General features: G+C 44.1%; 1 protein-coding gene across 13 annotated transcripts in view; it reads left to right on the top strand.

The window, feature by feature from the left end:
- The window catches only part of TIAM2 (TIAM Rac1 associated GEF 2), a 216,281-nt gene that overhangs the window by 126,570 nt on the left and 75,929 nt on the right, over positions 1–13,782 (top strand). For all 13 annotated transcript variants that reach the window (XM_074368102.1, XM_074368106.1, XM_074368100.1 and 10 more), the window contains 3 exons: positions 7,405–7,590; positions 8,274–8,420; positions 10,514–10,585. In XM_074368102.1, the coding sequence (XP_074224203.1) occupies positions 7,405–7,590; positions 8,274–8,420; positions 10,514–10,585 (405 nt within the window). The remainder of the gene's footprint in view (positions 1–7,404; positions 7,591–8,273; positions 8,421–10,513; positions 10,586–13,782) is intronic.

Here is a 13,782-nt window from a genome sequence, read left to right as displayed (position 1 = left end):
CTTACAGTGCACGTTACATCACGCAAGATGAAGAGTCTGGAACAGATTTTCTTTGAAGTGCTTTGGGTGGAGGAGATCATTGTCAAGGCCCTTGCAAATAAAAAGGCACTATCATAGTAAGAGTGGGGACATGCTTTGCTTGAAAGAGACCATCATATGGCCTTGTCCCCGGGCCTTTCGGGACTCTGTAGGGCAGAGCCTTTGAGCACATCCAGTGTGGAGCAGACCATGCAGCCAGTCCCCATGTGGGATGCCTTTTGAAGATCGAGGGAGGAAGAGCTGTAAATTAAGTCTAGTGAGTACTTTATTTTCCTTTCCGTTTATTATCTCAAACGAGTAAACCAGGATAAAACCTCACCCTGCTTAGGCAGGCATGGCCTCCTCCCAGGCGACTCCCATGCACTGCCTGCCTTTGCCCCTTTCTCACTCCGGTTGGGGGTGGGGTGGGGGTGGGAGGGTGTTAATTAGGCCAGAGAGGGAGGCCGTGGTGGGAGGAGCGAGCTCCCAGCCGCTGGGCTTGGGACTGCTCTGGATTTTGTGGACTGTGGGCTTCATTTTAAATATTTACTTAAAGTTTCAAAATCATATAAAGAGGATTGATTGAACTTAGACAGTTGGAAACTGCAGTGAAGGCAACAAACTGAACAAAACCTTGAGGAAAATGTGATCTGGGGTACGTGTTGGGGGGAAGCCACTCGGGGAATAAAGCATTGGAGGGTATCTGTGACGGGGGTGGCGGGAGACCAGGCCTGATGACAGAGCCACTGGACCAAGACAGGCGCTTCCTTCCGCGGGCACAGGGGAGGTGGTCAAAGCCGGAGGGCAGGAGGGGAACAATTGTTCAGTGCATACTCTGGGCCAGGCGAGCGTGCAGACTGGAAATTCGAAGAAGAGGCTGTCTTTGCCACAACGGTGCTCTCAGCCAAGCTGGGTGACAGCTGAGCATATAATTTCAACATATAATAGAATGAATTCAGAACAAATGATATTCCAGAGTGTCGGGGAAGACAAGCACAAATGGGAAGCTGAACCTCCTGTGTAGTCACAGAAGACTTCCTGGAGGACGGATGCTAGGATTGTTCCTTGAAGAATGAGGAGTCAGTCAGGAGAGGATAAGGAATTCCAGGCCAGGGGTCAGCATGAGCCAAGGCAGAGTGCTCGGAAGTGATGCAGTTGCCCTGCCCTGGCAGTTTGAAGTTTCAGGCACATGATGTGCAGGTGGTGAGAGAGGGAGGGGTAGGGAGGACTGATTTCTCTCTTCCCTGTCAAGCTGCAGAGGCTGCCGGGCTTACCTTTTCCTCAGATACATCTTCTGTTTAAGGCCAGAGTGTTTTGGTCTAAAAAGTGAGTCTGAAGGGGGAGGATGTAGCTCAGTGGTAGAGTGCCTGCTTAGCATGCATGAGGTCCTGGGTTCAATCCCTGGTACCTCCATTAAATAAATAAATAAACCGAATTGCATCCCACCCCACAAAAATAGCGTATCTGACCATGTGATTACTGGGTTTACAAGTCCTTCAGTGGCTCCCTGTTGCTTACAAGATAAAGTCCCTGAGGACCTCTCCCCACCTTGACTTTTATCTACAACATCAAACTTCCTGTGCTTCCTGTGCTTCTTTCTTTGGGTTTTCCCTCGGGCAGAGAGGACCCACAGAGACCACACATCTGCAGGACATGTGCTGCGTCCCCCACCCCTGGCATCAGGCTCACCCCGGCTCGTCTGTGATGAAGGGTTTAGTGCCTGCATGGAGCTGCCCTTGGACCCCCTCCCCCCATTCCATCAGGGACCCTTCTGTACGCCCATGCTTCTCAGGGGCTCTCTTTATCATGCATTGTTTTGTCATTATCCCTTGTGTATAAGGTTGCTCCTTGTATGAAATAAGAGCTCCAAAGGGGTCTGTAACGCCCTGTCTGTTTCGCCGGTACTTGGCTCCGGGTAGTGAGTGGATGCCCCTGCGTCTCCTTTCCTTTTCCTGGCAGTGGTTCCCCCCCCCCCCCCAGCTCCTCACCTGCTCCTGGCTTCTCTCCCTGGGCTTCGCTCCTTCACTCCCCAGCGAACATCCTCTCTTCTGCTGCGCTCTCCACTTTCATGGTTTCTGGCTCTGTTTCTCGGGACTCCTGTCTCGGGCCATGATCATGTATGATTCCACAACAACTCCATACGATCAAGTTGATGGGTGAGTGAGTAGACTCTGGGAGAGGTGAGGGGAATGTTCCAGTGTCACACAGCTGTCTTGTGGCGGAGCTGGAACTTGAACACAAATCTGCACTCGTAGGAGCAGATCTGAGCCTCTCGGTTAAGACTTTTGTGAATCAGATCGTGCTTTGTGTGCTAAGGAACCATGTAATGAATGGTTTTCTCCAAAGTAGAAATTAATCCTTAATTTACTTGTTTTTGTAACTTGGATTTTTCAGCTTGATTTGATGGGAAATGTGTTTATTGCAAATATACTCGACAAGCAAACCTTACGGCATGTGAATTATATCTCAAAGGGGAAAACAAAACAAAACTGATTTTCTGAACTGTAGCAGGTTGTTCTAACTACCAGTTAACTTCAGTGCCTTCTGTGTTACTAGCTGGCTGCTTCTGCAGAGGCAGGTTTTAGTCCTTGGAAAATACTAGGGAGCGCGTGGGAGTTTTTCAACTTGCTCTGCCAAAAAGGGAAAACGAATTATCTTTTAGGACCAACCTAGAAATGGACAAATGACTAAATGCTGTGATCAAATGACTAAGAAGTAGAAAATATTTTTCTAGGAGTGTTGGGTGTGGCAGGAATGTCCTTGTCATCTCTTTTATGGATCACTTATTCATCTGTTATTTTTAGCATTAGCCGCCTTCTCCCCCTCCCACTTTCTAGAGCAGACCGTAGCCCTTCTGAGCTCATTAAATAAATATAGCTGTATTAGCAACAAAGAGGAAACTTGCATTACATTTGTGTCAGTGTTTAAAAATGAGAGTTTTCCTCCTTAATTTTGTTGTTAATTATTTGTCCTTTTACACTGAAGGATAATTGAAAAAAACCTCCTTTGAATGAGTTTTCTTCATTCATGTCATTTGTATGTTTTGTGCACAGACGTTAAAAGAAATGAGAGCTCAATGTACATAGAAGTTGAGTTTTGATTTTCATGTCCTATTATTTATCTTAAAAAATAAAGAAATATCTAGGGACAAATACTGATTTCTATGGAATTTAGAATAAAAGGGGGAAGAAGTCTTGGTTTAAGGGAATGGATTTGGGGCATTTTTGGTTTGGATAACGTTAGAAGAAAAATCTCCAGAATTTCTCTGAGAGATGTGATGTCAGGTAACGTTACTATTTTAGTGATGATGATGATTGAAATGTACTGAGGGGAGCATGTGTAATAGGTACAAAACTGCCTTTTCTGCTTTTCATCTTTAAAAATGTGTCTTTATCTCATCTTTTGAGGGATAATTATAAAATATGTTTTTCTTTTAAGTTAACATGACTTTAAATTTGGGCTGAACATGAATGTTAAGGCTGATCGGAAGTGGAGGGGCAAAACCATTGCACAAACGGGAGTGTGGATCATCTTACATCTTCCCTGGGATTTGTGGGGAGAAATACGGTTGACAGTTAGATGAGGATCTACATGAAGGTTGCTAAGTAGTTCCTGGATGCTGTGCAGATACCTGCCTTATGAGCAAGAGGACCTGGGGTTCAGGGCTCTGTTCCCAGTACTCCCTAGAAGCTTGTTTCCACATGTTGTTCACATCCGATCAGCTTTGGACTTTGGCCAGCCTGGAGGGGCCAGCTTATTACATGAGCCTGGTCTAGTCACTTCCCTCCTGGGCGTCAGCCACTTCTGCTGAGAAATGAAGGTGTGGTTCCCAGTGCCCTTGTGAACACATCGTGTGTGTCTGCAGACTTTCCCAATATTACAAGGTCTGTTTTGAGCTTGTGGGTCCGGCCTTTATGCTTCTCTCTTCCCTCCAGGTAACCCAAGCATCTGAATCTATTCCCTCCCCGTACTTTTATCTGTGTCGTCTTCCACGTCCTTCTCTATAACAGTGATGAGTCTGTGGAAGGAAAAATCAAATATTTCCTTATTTCTTATCCAACCACAGATCCTCATTTAACTTCTCCGACCGATTCTCTCTAAAGCACCGTGACCTTGAAAACAAGATAAATATTGCCTTGAAATTTGAAATACATGTGTGACTGATGGTGGCTTACTCTGCCCCAGAACTTGATGGGAATGAAGGCTGTATAAGTCGGGGTTCTCCAGAAAAGCAGAACCAAGAGGATGGGTGAAAAAATATATAAAGAGATTTATTATAAGAAATTGGCTCATGTGATTATGTTGATGGGTTGGTCCCAAGCTCCACAGTGAGTCAGTCCACTGGAGCCTGGGAGAGGTGATGGTGTGTGTGGTTCTGTCCGAGGACTGGCAAGCTTGAGACCCAGGATGAGCCAGTATTTCAGTTCAGGTCAAAAGGCAGGAAAAAGCCAGTATCCCAGTTTGAAGGCCATCGAGCAGGAGGAGGAGGACTTGGGGGAGGGTCAGACTTTTGTTCTAGCCAGGCCTTCGGCTAATTGGGTGAGGCCCACCATAGTAGGCAGGGCAGTCTGCCTCACTCAGTCCACCTATTTAAATGTGACTCTCATCCCCAAACACCCTCAGAAACTTCCAGAATAATGTGTGACTCCACATCTGGCCACCCCCGGGGCCCAGTTAGGTTGACACATAGAATGAACCATCACAGAGGCTCAGTCAGGATAAGGACAGGAAGCATCACTGAACTAGAGGAGTCATAAAGTCCCTTCCCATTTGCGTTTTTGACTAAGTTCAGGTTAAACATTTTCTCTGCAACGTGCAGTGTTCATTGAGATGCTAGTTCTCTTGAAACGGAATCACATGTTAGCAAACTTCTTGATCTTGGTAAGGTCTGCTTTGGGCTGTGGGAGTCTCCCAGCTCCTTCTTCCCTTCAACACATGTAAGCATCTGAATTCATTTTCTTCCTGTGAATTCACCTGCATTTTGTCCCAAGTTTTGGGTGGAGAGGTCTAGGTGGGCTGAAGGTTATCAAAGTGTTTCTGACAAAATTTGAAGATTCCCTGTGTATCATTCAGGATGGAACCGTCTTTTCCTCCCAGTGATGCTTTGATGTACAGTCATATAAATACGTTAAATGACACCTTTAAAAATACTTTATACTCCCAGTCTATATAAAGTATTTCAAAATTTGTAGATACTGACAGGCATATGCAGAATAGATAAACAAGATTATACTGTATAGCACAGGGAAATATATATAAGATCTTGTGGTAGCTCACAGCGAAAAAAAATGTGACAATGAATGTATGTATGTTCATGTATAACTGAAAAATTGTGCTCTACACTGGAATTTGACACAACATTGTAAAATGACTATAACTCAGTAAAAAAAATGTTTTAAAAAACTCTTAAAAATACTTTATAAACACAGAAGTCAGTGAAAGTATGAGGTTGTCATCTTTCCTAATCTATAGTGATTGACATAGATGTGGGTTTTGTTTTATTTTATATTTTGTTTTTTAATCTACTGTGGATGGCAGGGGCTTCTTTACCGCCTGGTACCCAACACCTCATTGGGTTTCTTTCCTCTTGTGCCTCTACTTACCTCCTCTCTCCTCCCCCACCCTGAGCCCCAAGAAAGCATCTGATAAACTGTTTCACATGGAGGTATCAATGAGGGATGAGCTTTAATACAGTATCCAACCTAGAAACATCTACGTATTATTAGAAGACAAAAGAATGCATTTCTTATTGTGGGTTTTCAGGTATCAGCTGGAGAAAATACTTGTGAGACAGAATTTGAAGCCTAGTTTTGCTGGGACTTACAGCTCCTGGAGGGTGTAGTTTATAGTCACATAATACCTCTCCATTACTTCTGGAATCTAGAATTCTCTAATATGCAAGACCCAGAAGAGGTTTGCAGTTCAATTTGAACGGCCCGTTAGTCTAGAACGGTGGTGCTCACCGAGGCCAGGCACCAGGGTTGCTGTAGGTGCTTTTGAAATGTCAGCTTTCCTCGGCCTCATGCGTACTGAGTGGTGGCATCAGCAGAGGACCTGGGCATTTTCATTTTTAAAAGTCAGCAGGTCTTTCTGGTACTGACTCAAGGCTGACACCAGTGGGCTGTTACATCTCTAATAAAGGCATACAGAATCTTAAATGAGGTTAAGTCCACTACGGAGACTGAGATTTTTCAGTGCACTCTGGGGCTTTGTTGTTTTGCTGAAAAACAATGATGAATCAACACAGTATTTGTGTAGATCTTGTAGCCATCGTATTGCTTTCATGTAGGAAAGTTGCACAATGACCTTCCTAAGAAATAGATATGGAGAACTTGGACGGGGCTGGGGAGTAGCCAGAATTTGTACTGCTTTTCTCTGGGGAGAGACTGAGGGGAGATAGTGTTCAATGTCGGAGATCCTTCAAAATATCATTTATGCAGGGTCAAGGATTGAACTGGAAAATGCTGTGAAGGGTTAGACTGGATGCTAAACTTGGCAAAACTAGAGATGCAGTTGCTGCAAAGGGAATGCCACAGTTCTAGTACCAAATTATTACCGCAGACCTTCCCTTGAACACTGAGATTGCTCTGAACACCATTTGAAGCCTGGCTTGTTGTTCTGCTCTGAATCCCTGAATTGGCAAGTTTCTAGAGCCTTTCTTCACCTATTCATTTATGTTGAAATGAAGGTAATACTTATACATAACGTGCTTTGATGTCCTTGGAAGAAAAGAAAGTGGCTCCTAGAGTTTGTATTTCCTTACCAACTTGTGACTTCAGTTTTGAAGAAGTACATAGAAATTTCCACATGTGAATATTATGTGCCTTACTCTTATTCAGACGTATAGTTGGTGATTATTCTCTAATACATTTAAAATAGGAGTCAAAGCTCTATTTGTCTTTATGCCTGAAGTTCATCTGCTTTGTATTATTTTGAGTCATTCTCAGAATGTGCAGAAATGTACAGCCACTGCCACCATTCATCCAGCTTCGGTTTGTGTGCTGTTCAGGAATCTGGTTAAAGATCAGAGGCTGTGAATGTAAATGAAACAAAGTGGAAGAACTGACTTACAGCTGTGCGCCCGCCTTAAGTCAGGGTGGTTTTCGGTGCTGGAGTTCTCCAGAGGTTGTGGCACAAGTGCTGTATTGGGACCCCTGGTTTTCTTTTTTTCTGGGGGCCATCCTGATGAAGTGCAGGGCTCTCTAACCCCATGTGTTTTGGTAGGAGGGCTTGAGGTAGGGGTGAGCAGGGAAGACTAATTTCAACCGTGCGACGTCAGCTGAAATGATCTTTTCCTTAAAGTTTGTGAAGGGGATCACATTTTCAATTCTGACCCATGAAAACGTCTCGTTTTTATTTAAATTAGTCCTGTGCTTGCTTGAACAGATCCAGCAATGGGAGCAGAACCTGGAGAAATTTCACATGGATCTATTCAGGATGCGCTGCTATCTGGCCAGCCTGCAAGGCGGGGAGTTGCCGAACCCCAAGAGCCTCCTGGCTGCCGCCAGCCGCCCCTCCAAGCTGGCCCTCGGCCGGTTGGGCGTCTTGTCAGTTTCCTCTTTCCACGCTCTGGTGAGTTTCCGAGGAAGGCTGTTCGGCGCTGTGCAGGGAGCACTGCAGATGCTCACCTTTCTCCAGCCTTTTGACATCGGCTCTGCTGTGACTTAACCCAGTAACTGCCCAGGGCCACCCAGGGGGCCGGGGCTGGGGGAAGCGGGGTTGGAGGCGTCCTGCTGGAGAGTCCTGGCTTCTCTGCTGCTTATTCTCGGCATCTCACTACTAGTGCACGTTATTAAATATTCACATCTGCATCTGCCCTTCTGTCTGTTCCACCTTGTACAGTCAGGAGGGCAGAATCCCTGAGGAGAAGCAACAATGGTGTGAAGAATTAAAGGGCTGATGGAAGGCTGTTTGCTTTGTTCGGCTGGGAGCCCCACTGGGTTTTCAGAAATCGCTCCTGTGTGGGTGGCTTCTGTGGATGATACTGGCTCAGCCTGGGGTTTCTGCAGGTTGTTCTGCTGACCCGGCTGCACACCCTGGAGAGATGTGAATGTTGTCACTAGACCTGTGTTGTCCAGATAGGAGATATCTCTGTGGCAGATGCATTTCTGGTATGTCAGATGCACGGCAGCTTTGGGGGCTGGTCAGAACACATTTATAGCGAGCAGAGTTTACTTCTGTTAGGGCAATGGTTAATTCTCTCTGTCACCCAAATAATGTGCTATAATATTTTTCTAAACTGTGTTTTAAATTAGGTATGTTCTAGAGATGACTCTGCTCTCCGGAAAAGAACTCTCTCACTGACCCAGCGAGGAAGACACAAGAAGGGCTTATTTTCTTCATTAAAAGGGCTGGACACACTCGCAAGAAGAGGGAAGGAGAAAAGGCTGTCTGTAACTCAGGCAAGCTGCTCAGCGTGGGCGGGACAGACAGCAGACCTAGTGGGAGATCCTGGATATCCCACAAAACATAAATGTTGCTCATCCTTCAAATGAGATAAAAGCTAGGGCAAAGGGATGCAGTCTTGGCGTGGGCTTTTCCCCCAGATGAAAACACACAAGTTGCTCAGTCTCTTTTCGGCACTCCCAAAGAGGTGTTCACACCTCGCTCACACCTGCAGCGCTTGGGAACACAAAAATAACAATCGTCAGAAAAGAATCCACACGTCACTGCCTTTGGAAGTGTCATTGGTTTTATATTACAATCAACATGTAAAATTAATAGCAATCAGTAACAGCAGCTAAATTCTGTTGCTGGTGCCAGACACCTTGCTGATTTAATCGATGTGACACAAAGTGGGCCGTTTGTTGTCACATTTTAGAGCTGAGGAGCCTGAGACCAGGAGAGGTTAAGTCACTTCCTTGCCCCGTCAGCACAGCACCCGAGGGGCAGGGCTGGGACTTGGTCTCCCCTCAGCACTGCGCCATCGCTGCTGCTTAGTTCTCTAGAGGAAGGGCGGTTGTTTGAACATTTTATCAAGTAAAAATAGCCTGAGCACTTACTGTCGAAATGTGGCCCATGTACAGTGAATTGCTTTCGGGACGTTTTGAATCCTCTTGTCTGAGTTTCGCCCCCATTGCCGCTTTACAGTGTGTGATAATGATGTTTTATGTGGCTGGGTGACGTGGCTTAAGATTATTATTTTTTCAAAGACTATTGAAAAGGTGAGTTATCACCACCACGATGATCTGATCCTTTAAGTGAAGAGAGAAATGTGTGCAGTGACGTCTGCGGAAGTTCTTGCTTTCGCTTCCGACTGGGTGCTGTTGTTCGGGATATGCTGGAAGACAGGGCACATTTTATGGAACTTACTTTTCTAAGTTAACATGGACATTTACTTGATTGTATATAACAGTTCCGTGAATTAGATGAATCTCAGGGATAGAATCGACTTCTCTGACCTGTCTATAACCCTGAAACAGTGAGAGTGGGGGTGGTGTGGAGTGGGTGGTTGGACTGAAAGACGGTGAAAACACAAACTCCATTTACTTGGCCACTGTGTTTGTATACCCATATACAATGGGAAAGAATAGCATATTTAAAAATTGTGGTTCTGCTTGTACTTTAATTGTGAAAGTCATCATTTGTTGGTTATAAATGGAAATATATGTCTTTATTATAGATGATAGTCCACTATAACTTGCCTAACGTTGGGCTTATGTTTTTGAACTGAACGTCTGTGACAGTTGAATAATGTCTTTGAGAAAAATTCTGATTTTAATCAAGACAGCCAATTCTATATAATTAAATGGCAACAATAAATATCTTGATATTTGCTTATTTTTCTTAAATGTGGACATATGGCTGATTAGATAAGAGCCTAATATGGTCTTTACCCCATTATATGTGGTAAATATCCTTAGTGTAAGCTTTCTTGAGACAAAAGCATTTGGTTGAATATTTTTGCTTTAAAGATACGAAACTAATTGTAGTGCTGGTGTTTATATAGCTGAACACAGTTGGTGTAGTGGGTATCCATAAATGGCCTATTCTTTAATGTTTAGTATTCTCCCACAAAATCTAGAAGATAAAAATTGGAGAAGGAAAAGGAAATTTTTCCCAGCCCCTCCACCCAAGCATGACCACTTTTAATATTTAGTTTTATTTCTTACCAATATTTGTTCTATGCACATTTTAAAAACGGTTATTAGCTTGATTCTGGTGGCTTGCCAGCTGAACTTCAGTTTCTCTTCTGCATCTTGAGAAATGTGTACTTCCTGGTTAAAATCAACATCGAGAAGATCCAGGATGTCTTGAATAATATGTAACAAGAAAAAGTAAAATGTATAACTGTATAGGAAGGAAAAAAAGCAACTTTTCTTTTAAAGTTAAATTTTTAAATATAGTGGAGTAGTAAATAGTACAAACTGTGGCTTGGTATGAAGATCTTACAAAATGTCCTGGAACTTAATTTTTTAAATATTGAGAAAGGGTAGCTGCCAAATGGGTATGGCAGAGCCATTTCATTCGTCTTTTTTCCCTTCCTGTCTGTCAGATATTTGATTCAAGTGGCAGCCATGGATTTCCTGGGACTCAGCTACCTCAGAACTCCACTAACTCCAGTGAGGTAAGTGCGGCTGAGAGCGGCTGCCATTGTGTACTTGGATGACACAAGTGTCAAGTCGGGGATGCTAGCTCAGGGTCTCCACGTGCGTCCGTGGAGAGTAAATTCAGAGTTTAAACGGTCCCGAGTAGGTAACAGATATTCTCAAAACACCAAGTATTTCTGCAGGTATCTGAACTCACGACAACTCCGCCTTAGAAGCAGCCTAGCTGGACGGGAGTCAGAACTGCAGCTTTCGTTTGCTTGTCCCTGTTCCTCAGCAGTACTTGCCCTTCATTTGAGAGTTTAATGAATCTAGACTTACATTTTCCTCTCAGGATGTTAGGGATCTTTACACACACACACACACACACACACACACACACACACACACACACACACACACACAGAGCACACAGCACATCCTAAGTGTCCTCAGTGGAGCCGAGCACGGGGGCCCCCTTCCAGTCCCCAGAATGACTTCTGACTGAGAAAATCCTCAGAACCACTTCTGGATGGAATTCTGAAGTAGGGTGAAGGGGGCCTGGGTGAGCTTATGCTGCTTCTTTGCATCTTTTTCAAATCCACACCTTCCCCTTAAAGCTGTGTTTCACGTTATGATCTCTTTCTGTCTTTTTGTTGTTGTTGTTGTTTTGTGGGGAGGGGGAGAGGTAATTAAGTTCATTTATTTAATTATTTATTTAATGGAGGTCCTGGGGATGGACCTGGGCCCTTGTGCATGCTGAGCATGCCCTCTACCACTGAGTTACACCCTCCCCTCGACAATTTATTTCTCTTATCATCTTCCTCTCCAAATCATTTTATCTTGGGCTTCATGTCCAATAAACCTCTAAACCATCGTTGAGGCTGAAACCTGATTTTAAGAGCTTGGACAGATTTAATATGCTTCTGCAGAAAGAGGCAGTTCCATTTAACAAATTAACTGGGATAATTCAGTGAATTGGCAATTTAGTTGGAAAGAACTGAAGAATGGTGGAATGTCAGACGCTGTGACGGGCCCTGGTGGAGGTGACTGAGGAGCTTTCTGGTGATCCTAAAATTACACAACGTAGACAGCCACCTCTTCTGCCTCCACGGGAGGCTGGCCCAACCCTGGGTACCAAGGCCGTGCCAGGGTTACTGTTGAGACTGCTCCTGGGGGGAAGCTGTGCCTGGGCTGTCCTGAAATGGGGTAGAAACCTTAGCTCAAAACCCTGTCCTGCTCACCTCCCATCCTCAGAGGTCAGGGGCTGTGAGAGGGCAGGGCATGGATGAGGTGGCTGTGCAGGGGGCGGGGGGGGGGTGCCTTTCTAGGGCGCTGCTCCTGGGTGGTCTCCATGTGCTCCTTTTGCCAGATTTCACCAAACGGGCCTGAGGACGCCAGAGCCAAACCTTCCTTTTTATAAATCAAAACCTTCAAAATGGTAGACTTTTCATAATAAATAACTTCCATTCCCTGCCCCTTTATCTCTGTGCACATGCAGGGCTTATCCCCAAGTCCAGATCAAATGACACCATCCACCAGGGATTTTACTTGATTTAAAAAAAAAAATTGTATCACTATTATTTGCTTGGTTCTTACTATCTTTTACAGTTAGTCATCCCACCAAGTATGTATGTCGTGTCTCCCAGGCGAACTTGTAATTAGGACCCTTGATTATGTATATATTCTCAATCCATTGCTCACTGTTAAGGACATAGAGTTGCTTAATAAATTTGCCTATGAATTGCCTATATTAGATGTGGCCTTTTAATGGTTGAGAAGAGCTGTTTGATTTGTAGTAAAAAACCATAATTTTAAGGTCGTTATCTCTTCCAGCATTAAATAACAATTTAAAATTCCTACTCTGAGTGTTTAGAAATTGTATCATCAAAGCACTTTCTATTAACAGAACTTCTGTTGGACTTTGAAAATAAATTCTGCTAAAATAGCCATTAATGGTCAGAATTAAGTTTAGCGCTCATTTAAGTTGGGCTCAGATTACCAAATGATCTTATGATTTAATCGACAAACCCCATTGGCGCTGTAACGGGTGAGAGGAAAGTTTTATTGCATCTGTTTTTTAAAGCATGTGCATTTAAACATTTATCCCTATTTATTTTAACTAAACATTGCTTCTGGCGTAGCAACACTGAAGAAATTCCTTTGACATTAAGGGCTATTTTAATGGTGTGTTTATCATTTCTGTACTGTGGTACTCAGATAACTAGGTTTAAATGGAGTTGCAGATAGAATTAAGGGTATTTTGTTTTTTATATCTCTGGGACTAAAAATTCTTCCTGTAGCTGGTTGAATAATTAGTATTTCATTTCAGGAGTTTTCCTCTGCTAATTGTTCTTGGAGACTATTTATAACTTGCACAAACTGGTCTGTTTGTAAACCATCAGTATATTATGTCCAGTAGCAGAACACAGAAAGGCAGTCACTCCTGAGTGCGGGGAGGGAGGGCGGGGGTCACGGGCATTTAAAAATATTCCTTTCTAACTGGTGCATCATGTAACAGTCCAACAGTGAGTCACCCTCATTTGAGATCTGTTGGGGATGGAATAAAGCCAGTCTTCTTTGAGCATTTTTTAAAGGACACTTTGGCTAGCCCAAAATGGAAGCTTTTCATAAGGTACTTCTTGACGAGTAATAACGAATCCACCCCAGCATTTGAGGGGAGGTGTTTGTTATGGAGATTGTGACAACGAATCCTCCGCTGAGGCTCTGGGCGGCAGCTACCCCAGAAGCGTCACTGCAGAAAGTGTGGAGCCCTGGGCCTTGGCTCTGTCCCCTGGAAAGTTGGCTTGAGGTGTCCCGACTTTCTGAGGCAGTGAGTGAATGAAGTATTGTCACATTAGTCACTGGCTCCAAACTGGGGGGAAAAATATGCTAATGTTGGGTTTTTTTTTTAATGGAAACTATGAATGGAACCCTTACCCTTGACCATAACACAGTAGCCTGTTTATTTAAAGAGAACGTTCAGTATGGAACCCCACAGAACGTACATGCAGATGCAGATGGATAGCGCATAGATCGGCCTTTGTTTTCCTTTTATATCAACTGATGTTTGGGCATCAGCCCAAGAAGGAAATAGACACCTTCTCCTCTGTGACATTTTGTTGCGTTAAGACAACCAAGAGCGCGTCACTCCTTTTGTGTTGTCCCCTCATCTCACTTGCTAATAGACCTTCCTTTTATCAGCGACTGTGATGCGGGCCCATTTGTGACAGCCACA

Source organism: Camelus bactrianus, chromosome 8 (genome assembly GCF_048773025.1).
Source record: "Camelus bactrianus isolate YW-2024 breed Bactrian camel chromosome 8, ASM4877302v1, whole genome shotgun sequence".
Lineage (NCBI taxonomy): Eukaryota > Metazoa > Chordata > Mammalia > Artiodactyla > Camelidae > Camelus > Camelus bactrianus.
This window is presented reverse-complemented; position numbering and strand designations above follow the sequence as displayed.